This window comes from Hydra vulgaris, chromosome 02 (genome assembly GCF_038396675.1).
Source record: "Hydra vulgaris chromosome 02, alternate assembly HydraT2T_AEP".
NCBI lineage: Eukaryota > Metazoa > Cnidaria > Hydrozoa > Anthoathecata > Hydridae > Hydra > Hydra vulgaris.
In genome coordinates, this window is record NC_088921.1 from 68760439 (window position 1) to 68780035 (window position 19597).

General features: G+C 27.6%; 1 protein-coding gene across 1 annotated transcript in view; it reads left to right on the plus strand.

Annotated features, from left to right (window-relative positions):
* Positions 1-19597, plus strand: part of LOC136076591 (uncharacterized) — a 68361-nt gene that overhangs the window by 24952 nt on the left and 23812 nt on the right. The window contains exon 3 of the mRNA XM_065789894.1: positions 10943-11063. Coding sequence (XP_065645966.1) covers positions 10943-11063 — 121 coding nt within the window. The remainder of the gene's footprint in view (positions 1-10942; positions 11064-19597) is intronic.

Consider the following 19597-nt stretch of genomic DNA (forward strand, 5'->3'; position numbering starts at 1 on the left):
AGGATGTGGTCCTGATAATATGCATCCATTTCTTCTAAAAAACTGTGCGGAAGCATTTGCTATTCCTCTAACATTAATTATTAGGGCATCCTTAACTAAAGTCAGCTTCCAGTTCAATTTAAATCAGCGAATGTAACGCCTCTATTCAAAAAAGGTGATAAGACTCTTTACAGCAACTATCGTCCAGTTTCATTGAATTCTATTCCATGTAAAATTATGGAAAGTATAATTACAGCTAAAATGGAAGAGTACCTGTATAAAAATAAACTACTTGCAAAAGCGCAACATGGTTTCGTTAGAAACAAATCATGTACCACTAACCTTTTAGAAAGCATTTACTACATTTCATCAAAGCTTAGATATTGGTATTCCAGTTGATGTTATTTTGTTAGACTTTGCTAAAGCTTTCGACACCGTTCCACACAAAAGACTGTTAGCCAAACTAAAAGCATACGGTTTTGATGGTCTGATACTTAAATGGATCAAAGCCTTTTTAAAAAACAGAAGACAAAGAGTTGTTCCAGGTGAAATCATTTCTGACTGAGTTAATATTTTTAGTGGTGTAATGCAAGGGTCTGTAATTGCAGCACTTTTTTTTGCTTTATACATTAACAACCTTCCAAAAAAATTGCATAATGTAACCAAACTATATGCCGATGATACAAAAGTGCTTTCTCAATTATCTTCAGAACAAGGCGCTACTAATCTTCAAAATGATCTAGATATTGTCTACAAATGGTCTCAAACGTGGCTTCTTTTGTTTAACATATCAAAATGTATAGTTATGCATTAAGGTCATAACAAAAAAAAAAATTTATATAATTTACCAGTATTCAACTGAAAGAGTCAGATACAGAAAGAGATCTTGGAGTGCTTTTTAATGCAAATTTAAAATGGAAAAATCAAGTGATTAATGCTTCTAACAAGCAAATCAAATGCTTGGTCTTATCAAAAAGTCATTTACCTGTTTCGATTATAAATTACTTCGTTTGCTTTATATTACTTTAATTCGCCCATTACTAGAGTTTGCAGTTTCGGTATGGTCTCCATACTATAAATCTGATTGTGATTATATCAAAAAAATCCAGCACAAACCTACTAAACTAGTATCATCAATCAGAAATCTTTCCTATACAAAAAGACTTGAAAAATTAAACCTAACTACTCTATTGGAAAGGAGACAAAGAGGAGATCTAATACAAATGTATAAAATTATGAATAATATTGACAAATTAGAAAAAGGCAACCGTTTTCCAATAGTTAATAATCAAACGAGAGGTCACTGCTTTAAATATTTCAAGGAAATGACAAAACATAAGCACAGAGAAAACTTCTTTTTTAATTGAGTAGCGAATGTATGGAACTCTCTGCCAGAAGAAGTTGTTAAATCGCCTTCAGTCAACAGCTTTAAAGCAGCAATTGATTGCTGGATGAGCAGCAATCGATCAATTCGGCTGTCAAAGTTTGCCTGATAATACACTCACTGGCTCTGCCAGTTACAGCGTTTACTACTAACTAACTAACTTAACTGAAAAAATTCAGAAAAAAACGTACTTCTTTTTGAGTCTCTTCTGAACCTTAACATCATTTCTGGACAGTTTCGAAACAGCCAGAATATCATCCACGGCTTTATTATCATCGTTCTGGTTGAAGACTCTGGCACACCACTGATAATAATATTATTTTCAATTTTATTTTTTTCATTGCTTTCCTTCGTGATTTTTTTAAATAAAGCTGCACTGTTCTCTTTAGAGGTTCCATTTCTATCTTTGTTAATGAAGCCAGCCCATGCATTAACACTACTTATACTATTAGAACTATTTTCAAGACTATCAATTTCAAGGCATTTCGCATCATTTTCTGCTTCTAATGAACTAACTCTTGTAACAAGAGTTAAAACCAGTGACGAAAGTTTTCCACACCAAGTATGAAGTTGCATAGTCAGTTCACTAGGATTTCCTTGAGCAATTCTTGGCCAATTTTCTTCTTGAAGGAAGTCCATGATATTTAAATAAATATCTACGCTCACAATTATGAGTTGATCTATGATAGGAGGGCTACCGCCCTAAACACCAGTGGATAACCTCCTGATTTGTGAACATTTTAAAATGACAAATATAAAATAAGGCAACATTTTGTCGAAAATAGCTACAAACAGTCCAATCTCATAAAAATCATAAAAGAAATAAAACAAAAGAACAAATAATCACGAGTAACTACTAAAAACATTGAAAAACATCACCATTACGTATCCAACGTTTTCATTACCTTGGGTACCAATATTGTCTCCCAAATAACGTAAGGTATATTTATACATATATATATATATATATATATATATATATATATATATATATATATATATATATATATATATATATATATATATATATATATATATGTTTTTTTTTTTTTTTTTGTATTTGGCTACCTTATATCTAGTCATTTTCTTAAGTTTTTATAATCAATGATTGCAACAACTGAATAAAGGTTTTTTTTTTTTTTAAGTTTTTATTTTTTTAAAGTAAGCTTAAAGGTCATTAATATAAAAGCTCTTCTTGGACATGCATTTTCATAAGTTAATAATATCAAATTTAGTATTTGTATGCACCAGTAAAACAGTAATACAGTAGTAGAATTGAAAGATTGTCGTGTTATTTGTCAATACACTATGAATAGAAAGTCTGTTATTAAATTGAATCCGTGCAAGCATTTATTTCATCAAATTTGTTTACAACCACATCTGGAACAACCAGAAATAGTTGTAAACAAATTTGAACACATCAAAAATGGTCATCAGATAGTTTGGTTGGATGAAATAAATTTTAATCTTTTTTGTAGAAAAACGCAAGGACATGTCAAACAGGGAAAAACGAGCAATAATGAAAATACCTTCTTTAAAAGGTGCAAACATACATTTGATTGCAGCTATATCAACAACAAATGTCTTCATGATGGAAACTCGCAGAGGATCATTTTTCTTTTTTTTTACAAATACTAATTGGTCGTCGTAACAAACATGCTCCATGTAAGGCTCGTTTGGAAAGGGTGTTTGAAAATTCAACGGCTCAGTTGTTGTGCGGCCGTGGCGCAATGGTCAGAGCGCTTGCTTTATCAGCAGGAGATCCAGGTTCGAAACGAGCTCTGGACAAATTTTCGCGTCAGCGTAAGGAAGGAGGCGTGAACTTCCTGGTTAAATGCACTTCCGCGGTGACAAGACCGTGAGGACTTCTTGGGGCACCTAAAATAAAAAATTGAAAAAAAAAAAAAAAAAAAGTTGTTAAGATTAAGACCCTACTACTACTCGGCCCAATGTTAAACCCAGTGGAAGCTATCTGTTCCAAAATAAAAATAAATGCTATAAAATATTATTCGCATTCCACCTGTATTCGGTGCTGGGATTATGGAACAACAAATGCAGTATTTAGAAAGAATTGTTACTGCGGCAAAAAATACAATAATTGGAGGTGATTGTACACGCGCTGTACAACATACGACCACGCATTACGCAACAATTTTAAATATGGAAGATCTCCAAGTTGGTTCTTAACTGAATATTGACGTGATTTTTAATGACGTTGTTAAAATTTAAATTTTAAATTTTTATGTAAATAAAATATTTGTGTTTTTTTTATTATTCATCTGAAATCTCAATTAGATTTTTCACAAACAAAAGTAAAAGAAAGTTTTATTTGATATCCAAATGAATAATATATGGGAAAAAGAAGAGGTCCGTGAATTGCAGAACACCACAGGTAATCTTAAGCAAATTCATGGGTGAAGGAGCGCTAACGGATACAAATTGTTTGCAATTATTTAAATAACTTTTAACATTTAAGAACATTTCCAGTTATTCCGTAATGTTTGAGTTTTTTAAAAAGAATTTTATGGTCTATGGTATCAAAGGCTTTGGATAAGTCAATAACAAAGCCTAAGGTATACTCAGATTTTTCAAACGATTCAGTGATACTACGTGTTAACTAGAGAATCGCGTGTTCTATAGAGTTATTTTTTTAAAATCCATACTAATGGCTATACAACAAATGATTGTCAATAAGATATGTGCAAGTTTTGTTATACATAATTTTTTCTAGAATTTACGAAAAAACTGGAAGAACCGATATAGGGCGATAGTTAACAACTTAAAATAACATTTGTTAGATCTCCTCGTTTTGAATATCGGTGTAACTTTTGCTATTATAAATTGATCAGGAAAAACCACTTGTCTTACTAAAGATGAAAAAATCATAAAAAGAATATCATTTATAACTCCGTTTAATTTTTTAATTATTTTGCTATTTATATCATCAAAACCACTCGCTTTGTTTGGTTTTAGCATACTAAAAGCAGTTTCAAATTCCGCAAAAGATAATTCAAAAGAACTAAAATTAGTTGTTGCTAAGGACAAGATATCAATTTTTTTTTTTAATATTTGGAATTTATTTTGCTAAATTAGATCCAACTGAAAGAAAAAATTTGTTTAGCTTGATTGCTATTTCATGAGAATCATATATGATTTCATCATTAATTTTAATGCCATTTTTTAAAGCGCATGATTTGGATTTAGTGTTACCAGTAATTTTTCATAGAACTTGCCAAGTACATTTGGAATGGTTTTCGTTTTGCTTAAGTAAATTAGAATAGTAGTATTTAGAATTTTTCAAAAAAAAAAAAAATCTTTTAAAAATATTCCCGTAATTCATGTAGATGGTTTTACTTTCAATTGTCTTTGGAAAGTTAGCATCACATATTTCATAAAAAGATTATAGGTATTGGTTGTAAGCTAAAAGGGAAATGATAAAAGATGTCACTTTTAATAATACTCTTTCTTATGTAGTCTTTACTTCACGCTAAGCAGTATATAGATATAACAAATTATACATTACACATTTTTGATGTTTTGTTAAATAAAATAGCTGTTGCTTTTTTTTTGGTGTCTAAATTTTCGTGGGACATTCTCAGTGGGTACGGGACCTAAAACAGACGTCTTGTGAACGTTCAAAAGACGTCCGAAACGTTCAAAAGAAGTTCAAAAAGTTTAAAAGACGTGTTATTTACGTCCTGTACCGGTTGTAGTATAATTATCAAGCTAATCATTTAATATTAAAATAAAAAAACGAACCTTAAACTTTTTTGCATGTTAAATCTAAACAAAATTAAACTCGAGTATTAAATTGTTACCAGATAAACACGAAAATTTAGACACCAAAAAAAAAAGCAACAGCTATTTTATTTAACAAACACTTACATCAAAAATTTATAGAACAATAATATTTTTAAAGTATTGTTTAAGTAATTGCAAAACAGCTGAAGAAATTGTTTTATGATTTGTTTGAAATAACAGGATCATTAGAAACTCGGAGTGTATTGATCTGATCAGTTTATATTGCTCCTCTGATGTTTTTGGAATGAAATTTTTGCGATAAGACTTAAAGTCTTTATTTGTAGCCTCTTTAAAATAAGTCCTATGAGTAATATAAGGCTTTGAATTATATCATGTCCATGTAATAATACTTTGTGCACAGATTGAGCCTTGTAATCCATGGATAAAGGGACGTATATAGTCAAACAGTGTGACAACAATAATCTTCGAATTTTAAGCAGTTTGTTTTATATCCTAAAAATAGTGTTACCAAGTTAATGTAAAATATAAGGTTTGATCAATACCCAGAATTTCATCAGTTTGTTCATATGCTGCAAAAGCATATGAACAAACTGATTTTCCATCATCTTTATTCTTGGTCTATTTTGGTATAGTACTGATTAGCAAATGTACCTGGTGTAACATTTAAATATTCAAATATGTTTGTATACCAGAAATACTATCATTAAATGAAATTACTGCTGATTCATCACTAATTTATAAAGTGGTGCGGCAAACAAAAATCTCTTTAGGACAACGCTTCAAAATGATAGTATTAATGGACTCATTTGAGTTTTTAGTTTTGCCATGTAAACATCTAGTAAAAAGCTCAATATCACTAAGGTAGCAATAATAGTAATAAAACCATTAAGTGAGGAATAACCTCATTTTTTCCAAGTTCTATCGCAGGAAACAACAACATCAGCTACTACATTAATAGCAAAATCATTTGGTTGTATATCGTTGCTAAGATATAGAAATTCATTTGCTGTATTTTTCCTTTTTCACATCAGCTACACTTTGGTATATGATATCAATTTTATTTTGAATATCATTAAATGCTTTTATGTTCGTTGGAGGAGGTAAGTAACCACAAAATTTTTCCAAACCAGAATGACCTTTTCTTATCTCTCTCTTGTCAACAATACAACTTGCTTTTCAATCTCTTTGCTAGAATAAAAAGACTATTTCCAGTAGCACGAAGATGTTATACAAGAAATTTATGAAAACACAGCCAATCTTTTCTTTTAAAAAATCAGTTAAAATTTTAATTGAACTATTATGGCATTGAGGACAATATCTATTCGAAGTAACAATTGATTTGAATATGTCTGAGTCAATAATTATAAAGCATGAAGGCAATTCATTTGAATTATTAATTTTAGCATTACTATTTTTACGTACTAAGTGATAAAAATTTTTGAAGATGTTGATGTCAAAGTATTTAGTTGAGTTAGTGATTAACAATTGAGAAGTTAAATTAATGCCGACTGTTTATGCTGAGGAAAATTGATTTCCTCTAAAGTATTTTTTTGTGTGAATACTCTCTTACCATCTACTTTCCTTCTTAAATTTGAATTATATTTATTTTTTCCAATAATAAAAAAAAGCGCGAGGCAAATAAAGTAAAACACAAGGCTGATAGTTTTTCTATAAGTTATATATGTAAACATAATAATTGTTCTTAAAATTCATGGCTTTTTTTGGAAAATAACATGCAAAAGTTACGAGCACCGGTGTTAAAAACTAAATATGAATGGCACAACACTCTAAAACACCAATTTTCTAATATAAACAACCCGTTGCTAAGGCTGTTGCTAAGAAAATTATTTAACTTCATTGTGAAACTTGCTATTTAGGAGCATTTTTTTTTTTAGAGATTATTTTGAGCAATGATCTTGAGCAATGACAAAATCTTGTTTGCAGATGATAATAATCTATTTTATGTTCAAAGTGATATAAATATGTTATTTAAAACTGTATACACAGAACTGAAGCAAATTATCAATGTATTTAGCTAAAACAAAAACTTTTTTCCATTGCGAACGAGACAAATTTCCATTAAAACTTTCAGATCTCTGTAGTAACAATTGCGAAATAAAATTTCTAGGAGTACTCCTTGAACAAAATTTAACACAGAGAGATCATATAAAATATATATATTGAAGATAAAATATCAAGGAGCATTGGCCTACTTTATAGGGCAAAATCTTTTTTAAATTCTGGTTGTTTAAAACTCTTATATTTCTCCTTTATTCATTCTTATCTTATTTACGCTGACATTGCTTTATGTAGTACCGATATTTTTATGATCAAAATTAGTAAAAGTATTATTCCAAAAACTTTTAATCCCTTATTCAATACTAATGAGAATAGAAACTTAACTAGATATTCAAATAACACCTATATACAACCCAAAAGTTATTTTGCGGCAATTGAGTTTTCATGTTCAATAAGAGGACTAAAAGAATGGAATAAAGTACTTACAACTGAACTTAAAACTCTTAAAATGTTAAATGAGCTTAAGGCTAAACTTAGACAGTTATTACAAAAAAGTGATTTATTGAATGGTTAATGAAAATTTACCACAAAACTATTTCTCAAATTGCAAAATACCCTTATGATTGATCTATCACATTAATAAAAAGTATAATAATTTTAGAAAAGATTGATTTAAATGCAGTTTGTAACTTTTTAAATTTATTTATGCCTTTATTATTTATTATGTGCTGTTATTCTTTTTTTTTTTTTTGATCCTTAGACTTTTGTTTTATGTTCTGAAATTTAATATAAAAAAACAAACAAAAAAAAGCAACATATTTTTCAATAAATAAAATTAAATATTTTCTTGTTTAAGAAGAATATGTTTAAGCCATTAGCGCTTCTTTTTATTTTCTAGTAATAGATGTTTAACTTATTACTTTACCACTTTTATATTTGTTTATTTAATATAGTTAACGGAATTGCTTGTTTTTAAATTAAACTTTATATTTACTGAACTTATCAAGGGGCTTGTCGATAAGACATATTAGTCTTCTTCTCGCACCTGCAAACATTTTGTTAGTAACTTACGTATTGTATAGATTTACGCAACAAAGAAAATGTCAATAATACACTGTAATTCGTTAAAAAAAAATTAACATTGATTTGTCTACGATAAAGTTAACTAGCGTTAGCACGGTCAAAAATACTTATGGTAAACTACAAGTGTTATTTACGGCTTAACCAAACGACTCTTAGGAGCTCTAAATCATTCAAAGTTGCAAATAACGGCAAACATGCGCTACGTTTGTACGTTTGCACCTTAGAGCCGTCAGAGCAACTAAGAACTTTGTCTACTTATATAGTTCGTGTTTATGTTCCAATGTGGTTTTACATTAAGTCATTTCGTAAATTAAGTTTGCGCATAACTTTAAAAGCAAGGTTACAGCCAATTACCTGAATTAGACAATTTTTTATTCCTGAACTAAATTGTAACAGTTTATGGTGTTTTACGATAGCTATATTTGTTTTGCCAATCAATGAGATTGATTACATCAATCTCAATGATTGGCAAAAGATCAAAAACGCAGAACCTCCATAGACGTTTGACCATTCTTACGCAGTTATTTAAGAGATTGTCATTACTGGTAAATAATTTGTTTTCTATTATCCCAGATTTCCTTAAAACATTTAAGTTTCAAACGTTTAGTTAAAGTTGTTAATCAAGCATCCCCAGCAGTGTGCGGTCATAAATGGAGAGACGAATAATTATCCAATCGGGACTAGGTAGTTAATATATAGTGTCATCATTTAATACTAAGGCGAAACACCGGGTTGCGTAATCTAATATTAATTCAGGATTACAAACATTGTCTTGACCTGTAATGAAGTTTTGTTGAATTTTTTAATTTACTTTTATAAAATAAATGTCATTTACTTTTATGTGACATTTGTAATAACATTTAGATATAAATATCAGCATATTTTGAACAACTATAGTCTTATTTTTAGTTTCTGCACTTTTTTTCTAAATGACAGGGGATGTAATGTTAGTATATAATTATGATATAATTTTGAAAAAAGGGACTTAAAGGAATGAAAGGGGGAACAAAAAGACCTTAAAGATTTGTTTTTTAACAACTAGCTATTGGATTGCTAATTGTTAAAAAAAATAAATTAATTGTTAAAACTAAAAAAGTTTAAAAAAAATTTAAAAGTTTTTCTGGCCCTTTTAATAACTCACATGAGCACGATAGTTTTGCTATTACTATACAAACTTTGAATTTTTTTCTACCTAACATTTCAATGCATCCTAATGTGTGTGTATATATATATATATATATATATATATATATATATATATATATATATATATATATATATATATATATATATATATATATATATATATATATATATATATATATATATATATATATATATATATATATATATATATATATATATATATATATCTGTGTGTGTGTGTGTGTGTGTGTGTGTGTGTGTGTGTGTGTGTGTGTGTGTGTGTGTGTGTGTGTGTGTCTATATATATGATTCGCCAAGAATATAAATATTTATCTCACGATTTGAAAAAATCTTGTTATGGCTTAAGTCATAGAGATGTTCTTAAAAGTACAACGAATTTAAGAGATGGAATTTAGAAATACCGTAAAAATGGTTGAGACATTAGAAACTATATAAAGTGGAGAACTACTTGGAGTATTTATGAGAATAGGAAAACCCAACCATATATCGAAAACACTCGAACCATTTATAGCAAAAAAAAAAAAAACCCTTAAAAAAATTACAACAGAACATCAAATTACCTAACCAGATTAGATCAATTTAATTTTTTTACGAAAATTACCGTTGTAGAGCGGATCATGCTGCAATCCGAAAGAAGAAATAATTCAAAAGTACAAATTTTGATTGTTATTTCTAACAATTTATCTTTATTTTTAGGAAGAAATTAAAACTGGGGTTTTAGCTTATCTGACCAATATTAAGTTCAATCAGATAAGTTTTTATAGACAGAAAAATGTTTTAAAAACTCATAAGACACGTGGCGATAGCGCGTGGTCGGATTTATGGCTCAAGAAGTCCAAGGTTCAACGCCGGCTCCATTCCAAGATGCAACATTGATAGGTAGAGATGCGTGAATCTCCAAGGTAAAATTGACAGCGGTGCACTGTGATAAGAACGTATTGACTACTGGGAGCACTTTAATAACTACGCACACATAATGTTAATTGACATATTTTATAAAAATGAAAAACTCGTTTTAAACTGATATCAATTAAAAAATTATTTAAAATCTACTGTATAATTATTATTTTATTTTGTAACTTTGAATTTTACTCAAAGCGAAAGTTGTGAACTAAAAGTTATTTTATCGCGTTTAATTCTATCGGTTCTTGGAGACAAAACCTCATTGTCTTCATTGAGTGTACCCAGTGGGCACGGGACCTGAAAAAGACGTCTTTTGAACGTTCAAAAGACGTTCAAAACACGTTTAAAAGACGTCTTATTTTTGTCCCGAGCCCACTGGGTACGCATTCGTAGTATAATTATCAAATTTTGTTAACTTCTTTTTTAACGAAATTTTTTACGTGTAATTTTATTTTTTGTTTCATATATTTCTGCGAAGTTTGTAATAAAGAAAGAAAAAAAAAATTACATCTAAAAAATTATGCAAAAAAGAAAAAACGTTAACAATAATTGAAAATTAAACAAGAAATGCAAGCATTTTCATTAATACTTCTTTAAACTCATAGGGCTAACTTTAAAGAACTAATAGACATTTTTTTTATATAGAACGCAGGTTGTGAAAAAGGTTTATGTTTGAACAATTCAACATGCATACCAAACTATAATGACGACAGCAGCACTTGCAAGTGTCTTTCTTTAAATTTTGATGGAACCTTTTGCGAACGAGGTATAATATTTAAAAAAAAGTTTCTATATTTATCTTTTTAAGGTTTAATTCTTATGCAATCATTATTCTAAACAAATTTTTATATCATGTTTACACTAGAGAACTGAAATATTAATTTACTGCGTGGTGTTTACTGTATTTTGTTTGTTACTGTAACGTATTTTTTAAATTGTTTTTCCACTGTTTTTTCATCAAACAATAGCCGTTACTAAATACTTTAAACCAGTACTCCAAATGAGACAGGACAAAGTGAAAATATACATAGCAATGATAAGATGCTATTTTGAAAATACTGAAATCCACCCCCTTCATGTTTTTTTTCCTTTTCGAACCTTGCTTAAAAAGTAAAAGGTAAAACAAAAACTTTTTATGGATTAAAAATACGTAATTTAGTTAAGAACTTATTGTTTTAATAATTATTTAACTTTTGCATTTAATTTAAAAACCAACAGGTTTTAGATTTAAATACTTGAATATATTTTTTTATCTAATGAATTCGTCTCCCGAAAGCCGAGGAGGCCACTACAGTCAAAAAAATTACTTTTTTTTTTTTTTAAACCGTGATTATAACCCTCTTGCAATGCTTTAACTTCGAAAAACGAACCGTGACAAACAAAATCGCTTCCTGGAAAAATAAGTTAAGCTTTCAAAGGAGCACTCACCACTATTGCACTGATAGTGGTTGATACTAGTCATATACATTAATAATATAAATTCAAAATGCTTTAACTCTTGCATCTCATATGAAATAGTGAAAGTATAAATGAATAAAAAAATAGTTTTAAAAAAGAAGTTTACTTGTTCAAACAATCAATGTATAATATTATTAGACATATTGAATGTAAAATAATATTATACATATATACAATGTATAGTACTTATATACAATGTATATACACTGTAAAACAATATATATATATATATATATATATATATATATATATATATATATATATTTATATAAATATATATATATATATATATAATATATATATATATATATATATATATATATATATATATATATATATGTATGTAATGGATATATATATATATATATATATATATATATATATATATATATATACAATGTATGAAATATTATACATATATACAATGTATAATAATATTATACATATTGAAAAATGAATATAAAATATATTATATTTTATGATCATTTTTCAACTGATTCAGGATAAGACATTGTCTAGTTTGCAGCTCTCAAAAATTGAAACTAGATGAATAGGCAGGGTCGAGTTAAAACTTGTTGATCAGACCCTGTAAACAAACATACGTTTATTAAACGAGAAAAAATTGAATTTTGATTTCATTCTTAACGATTCTAAATTGTTTAGAATGAAATCCAGATTAACCTTTGGAACAAACGTCCATAAAACGTTTTGTTCAAACGTACTTTAGACGCCTATAATAGGATTATTATACGTACAAAATGCTTTGAGATTTTGTCTAATTTACGTTTAAATCTAGTCTAATTAAAGTATATAAAGCAATTAGATTTAATCAAGTAAACGTATATTAAACTTTTAGGTCTTGTCTATTAGTTTCTTTTATTTAGTTAACGTAATTTCAATTTATTTAAGTTTTTAAGCTAATATAAAATAAAATTACGTTATAACATTTTAACTTTATACAAGTAATAAGGGCTATATAGTTTTTGAAATTTATAAATAAGATTTAGCTATAAAAGTAATGAAATTTATAAATACTAGCAGAAAGCAACCCGTAATACGGGTTATGGGCGGTCGGTTACTTAGTTTATAGTGGCTGTTTTCCACAATTTAAAGTTGCGAAACCTTAACTAATACCCTTTTAGAAAAACGCCTTCAAATTAAAAAATTAAACCATCTGTAAAACTAAAATAAAAAGTATGCGGGGGTAAAATAATTTACCAATTATTTAATGTTATTTGAGTAATTTACAACTGACATAGGTCATATCAGTGTAAGGCAGAATTATTTTCCTCGACATTACCAAATTTAACACAGTACGTTTTTAATTACTGACACAAAATAATAACACTTCATCATGCTTTAAATTGACGAAAAAGTAAAGCTAAATTCTTGTTATATTTTTTATAACATGTACTTTAAATAATAAGATTAATATAAAGTGAACGTAAATTATACACGAGTTATTAATTTTTTGGTATCCCCTTGATACATGTTTCTTTAAAAAAGAAAATTGTCTTCATAACGTTAAATGCACACAACTAAATAAATTTAGTATGATTAACTAAGCAATTGAGTACAAATACGTTTCAAACAAAAAAAAGTTAATTTACAATCAAACGCGTGTATAACAAATTTAAAAAAATATTTCAACTTTGATCTTTTATATTGCATTAATGCGTTATATGACAAACCTAAAATAAAAATTTTAACAGATAAGTAGACATAAAAAAAACAAAAAACAAAAAAAAAACTGCAAAACAATTTACCTGCTTTTCGGTAACCTGTTGTCATACTTAAACTGCTGTCATTATGCAGCTTGTCGGTGTTGTTTTATGACGTTATTTTATGTTGGCTTTTAGTAAACTTTTGTTTAATTTAAAAGACATTACAACAGATTTAAAATATTTTAATTAAAAAGCAAAATAACAAATGCTTCAAGGAGCCAAACTAAAAACATTAAAAATAAAAAATCAAGTTGAGATATAAATAAATTGCATTTATATAGCTAAACATATTGTCTTGACTTATAGTAAATTTTAAAAGCAGTGAGTTCAATAAATTAAACTACCAATTAATTTTTAACAATAGAATGTAGCATTTTTTTTTTTTTTTCTGTTCTTTATTACAATATTTAATACAATATATACAAATATATCAATAAGAAAAATTGCATGCAAAGAAATCGTTAAAAAAGTAAAGAATAAAGATAAAGAACGGGGATACTCAAAGAAGACCATACAGGTTTTGTCACCGAGAACTGCTGTTGAGGAACTTTTAACTTAATTTAGATTTTAGAAAAAACAAAAATAATTAAATTCAAATTTTAAACTTTTCTTTAGTTATGGTCTTTATGGCTTGAATTAAAATACCAATTCTTCTGAACCGCATGACTCAAGCAAAAAACAAAAATCAATCAAGAAATCAATAATATCATAATATTCTTGATAAACAAATACGTTTCGTATCTTACTTGCATCTATATGATCACTGATTCTTGTTACTTAAATATATCTTACAATTACACTAATCTTAATTGTTAATTAATTAATAAATAAACAAAAATAATAAGAATATGATTGCACTAGGTACATACAAATGCAGTTTAAGGTTGTCCAAAAGATTGTGTAGAAGAATTTATCAAATGTTGGTGCGTTTACGTTTACGCTTCCACCAACAAAAATGCTAAACCACTGTCAAAAGATGGTTAACTTCCAAAAGTATCATACATACAATATTTGCAGATACACCATTCACATACATCAATTTTTTTTTTATAATTTTATTGTTTTTGTTTTTATTATTATTTTTTTTGTTTGTTTGCTTTTATCTTATTATATATATTTTTTATTACAAAATTCAATTCAATATTAAAAGTAAATACCGTTCGTAATACAAATTATTTACAAATATTGCAAAGTAAAAAAAAAAATTAAAGTAAACAAGTAAATAATAAATAGCTACTGTACAATTAATGCCAGTGCAACTATTAACAAAATTCAAATAATGGTGTTTGAATATAGTTCTGACATAAACTTCAAATCAACATTGTATAAAAGTAAAATATAAATGAGTGATGACAAAACTCGGTATAATTAAAAGTATATAAATATATTTTCAATTCAGAAAATTACTTTTTTTTAGTTTTCTTTTGAACACATAATAATTCCTTTCATGAGAAAAATCAAAATTTTTTAAAATTATTTGGTTTCATAAAAAGCTCCACGAAAAAATAAATGCAAAATTTACCAAAGTTTGTTTGAAATTTTGCTTGTTTAATAAAATTATCATTTCTTAAAGAATATTTATTTTTTTCTTTTAAAGAATATAAATCAAAAAAGGAAGCTGGAGATGAGTTGGTTTTACATTTAAACATAAAGCAAAGATCATTTTAAACATTTACTTGATATATATTACAAACATTCATGTTAAATAAGAGTGGCCTTGAGTGAGTAAAACGATTTTTGAAATTTATAAGACTTGCAAAATGTTTCTGCTGACAATAAAGTGGCTTTAATTTACTTTTATGGGTACTACCCCATGCAATATTGGCATAATTAATATGACAGTGTATAAAAGAGTAATATAGTTGAGTTAATGAATGTTTGTTCAAAACACTTCTTGCTTTATATAAAACTCCAATGCTTTTTGAAATTTTGTTGCATAAATGTCCGATGTGATTCTTCCATAATAGATTTTCATCTACAATGATACCTAGAAAATTTGTGAAAATTACTCTTTTTGTTTGAATATTATCAATATGAAGAAGAGGCAAATTACTTGAAAGAAAATGTTTTTTAAATCGTGGATGAAAGAAAATCCATTAAGTTTTATCAATGTTGAGTGAAAGTTTATTTGGCTTAAAGCAGTCAGATATTTTTGTTTGTTCAATGTTCATATCATAAAAAAGTTTATCGATGTTATTATTAGATAGAAATAAGTTTGTATCATCAGCAAACATTATAGTTGTTAATTTTGAGACTTCATGGAGATCGTTAACATAAATTAGAAATATTAAGGGCCCTAGTATAGATTTCTGTGGAACTCCACAGGTTATATTTAGATAATCTATATTTAGATAATCTTGCGAAGAAGATCCGTCGACATAGACAAATTGTTTGCAATGTTTTAAATAGCTTTTCAGTAGTTTTAAAGCGTTACCGCTGATACCATAATGTTTAAGTTTTTTAAACAGTATTTCATGGTCAATTATGTCGAAAGCCTTAGATAGGTCTATAAAGACGCCTAAAGTAAACTCTGACTTTTCGAATGAATTAGTTATACTACGAGTAAGATGAATTATTGCTTGTTCAGTAGAGTTATTTCTTTTAAACCCGTATTGATTTATGTAAATTGTATTATTAACAGCAAGATGATTAGATATTTGCTTGAACAAAATTCTTTCTAAAATTTTTGAAAAAACAGAGAGGATAGATATTGGCCGATAATTACTGACATTTGATGGTTCACCTCCTTTAAATATAGGCATTATTTTGGCTATTTTCAATTGATCAGGGAAAATTCCTTGATTTATAGATCATTTAAAAACTTTAAAAAGAATATGTTTTATGGTATCTATGACTATATTACAATTTATATCATTAGGACTAATGCTTTATTAGTTTTAAGCATTTTAAAAGCACTTCAAATTCTGAAGAAGATACTTCAAATTTATTTAAACTAGAGATTAATGGAAACACGTTATCATTCATTGGATTTATCATATATGGAATATTTTTTGCTAAATTAGGGCCAACAGACACGAAATATTTATTTAATTCTCTTGCTATTTGTTTGGGTTCATATAAAAATACGCCATCTACTTTTATAGTATTAGGCACAGAGCATAATTTTAATTTACTATTTCCAGTAATTTGACTTATAATTTGCCATGTGCATTTTGAATTATGTTTAAATTTTTCTAGTAAATCATAGTAATATCTTTTTTTAAGTTTTTTTCTTTGATTTTCAAACATTTTAGCATAATTTTTGTGAATAATTTTATTTACTGATGTTAGTTTTTTTAAGTACTTTATATACAGTTTTTGCTTTATTTTTGAGGATTTCCTAAGATCTTTATTGACCCATGATGACTTTAAACTTTTATTGGTTATAATAAATTCACGTTTTGGAAAATTTACATCATATATTTCATAGAAAGTTTAAAAGAATGTGTTGTATATTTCATTAGCTTCAAATGAACTATTTATATGATTCCAATTTATTAAAGATAATTGATCCTTAAACGATGCTAGATTTGCATCGGTGAAAAAACGTTTGATAATGCCTTTTTTATATTGTTGCATTAATTTGTTGTCAACATTAATAGAGAAAAAAATAGGGAAGTGGTCGGAAACCTCACTTTTTATTATACCGTTTTTAAGAGTTTCATTAAAGATATCCGTTGTTATAATGTTGTCAATTAAGGTAGCTGAAGTTGAGGTTACTCTAGTAGGTTTGTTAATTAGTGGAATTGCGCCATGTTCGAATAAGTCATCGTAAAACAATTTAATGTTGTTATTAACGTGATATTCAAAACAATTTAAATTTACGTCACCAATTATGAAATTTAGTTTCTTTTCCTTAAAACTATTTTTTAAAATATCATTACACAAAAATAAATTAAAACTTTCAATATGGCCAGATGTTGGGCGATAACAGCAGCTTATAAGTATGTTTTTAGAACTATTGGTTAAAAGTTCAATTGTTAAAATTTGTTTATTGTCATCAGAAATACTCATCTTAGGACTAAAAAAAACCTATAATTTTCCGTTATATAAAAAAGTACATCACCTCCGCGTTTATTTGCTTTATGCGCAAGTGGTATCATATTAAAACCTCGCATATGGAGATTTAAATTAGATTTGGTGTCATCAAATTCACACTACGTTTCAGTTAAGCAAGTTATACAAAATGTATTTGAAGTTTCCTCTATTAAAGTACACAAATTTTCAAAGTTTTTTTTAAGACTTCTAATGTTAAAATGAATAACATTTAAATGATTCCGAGAAAGAAACTCTTTTATTTCTTTGTTATAGAAGTAGAAACAATTGCTTCGCAAAGCTTCTACATTACTAAAATAGTTTAGGTCCGGATCTGAATTAGTGTCAAGCACCAAGTCGTTAGATTGAAAAAAGTTAAACGATAGCGATTCAAAATTGTTTTGATAATTAAAATCCATTTTTAAAATTTAAATAACTAGAAATAAAAGAATTCATTTAAAAATCGCGCGTAATAAGTTTGTTGTAAATAACTTAAGCAAATTTACCTTAGGCACTTAATTCCTTTGCTTCTTTAAACAACTTTTTTCTTATTTCCGCGGTTCTTTCGCTAAAATCTTCATTAACAGATATTTTTTCATTCCAAAGTTTTAGTTTAATAAATTTTTCAAAAACTGCGTTTCTTTCTTTGTAATTAAGAAATTTTACTATTTGTAATTAAGAAATTTTACTTCTGTTCTTTTTAACTCCTTTTTCATTTCTTCCTATTCGATGCGCCCTAACCCATAACCAAACTTGGATTTTAAGACTTCTTGAATTTTTCTCTCGCTGGCTTCCCATGATTCTTTCTCGCTTTCTTCGACTCCATTAAACCTAAGATTATTTCTACGACTTCGATCTTCAAGTTCGGCAAGCTTGTCTTTTACATCATTGTTTTTGTCATTAAACTTATGTTATCTGTTAGTTCGACAATTGGAGTTGAGTTTTTTTTCAGTTCTTTCAATTCGGCTAGAGTTGTTTCACACTTCTCACTTACAAAGTCGACTGCCTTTCTTAATTCCTTCATTTCGTTTTAAAGATTTTCGTTTTCTTCTTGTATATTATTAAACTTAATTTCCATTTTATCGAATTTATCATTAAAAAGTTTATTAATGTGTTTTCATGTATCTACAGTAAATCCTTTATATTGGATGCTGAAAATTTCGCCATTATTATTATTTTTTCCTTCGATAAAAAAATACGTTCATGATCGCGGTTGGATTAATCTCAATGCATCATCAATCATCAAAGCATCATATTATGATGATTGGGTAATGAATCACTTTAACTATATTTAAGTTTAATTGGTGAAAAACAAATAAAATTTTAATTAAAAAAGACAAAAACAAACCAAATACACAATAATATATTACTAAAAAAAATTACAAATTAAAAAATAAAATTACAAAATTAAAAAAGAAAAAAAAAAAAATCACGGAAGAAAAAGCGTCAACAAAAAAAATTATAAATATCTTGACTGATAGAAGACTTACAATTTTTTGGTTGCTGTTTTTTCTTCGGTGTCTCCCAACACCCTGGTATGGATGAGCCCTCCATTTAAAGGATGGCTCATGATTAATTTGTTCATTTAATAAATATTGGCTCAGTCGTGACCCTAGTATATGTATTTGTACAAATAAATAGCCTAAACAGACAATCAAGCTTTAACATTAATGTGAGCTTGATATTTCTTTGATAACCACGGATTGTAAGGTACCACCCAGCGGTTATCTATATTGTTACCTTTAATATTGATAACAAACCATTATCACGAAGTCTATAGCGTGGATAACCATTATGTACTGCTATTGTGTTAGCATTAAATTCTTTAGGATAGTTTTTGCTGCACACCCAATCTTTCATGCAGGGAAAATTTGGATTCAGTATGCCACATGGACCTTGAATCATGCAAGTTTTAACAACGTCACAAAGATCTCGATTAACAATCGGATCTGGAATTTCTGCAAATATTAAATTGTTGATATCATGTGCTGTTTCAAGCTTGTCATCATTTGCAAAGTGAAGTAAAATATTAACATGTGGCAAACCATGCATTTGAAACTCAATAACCTGAATATGTGTTACA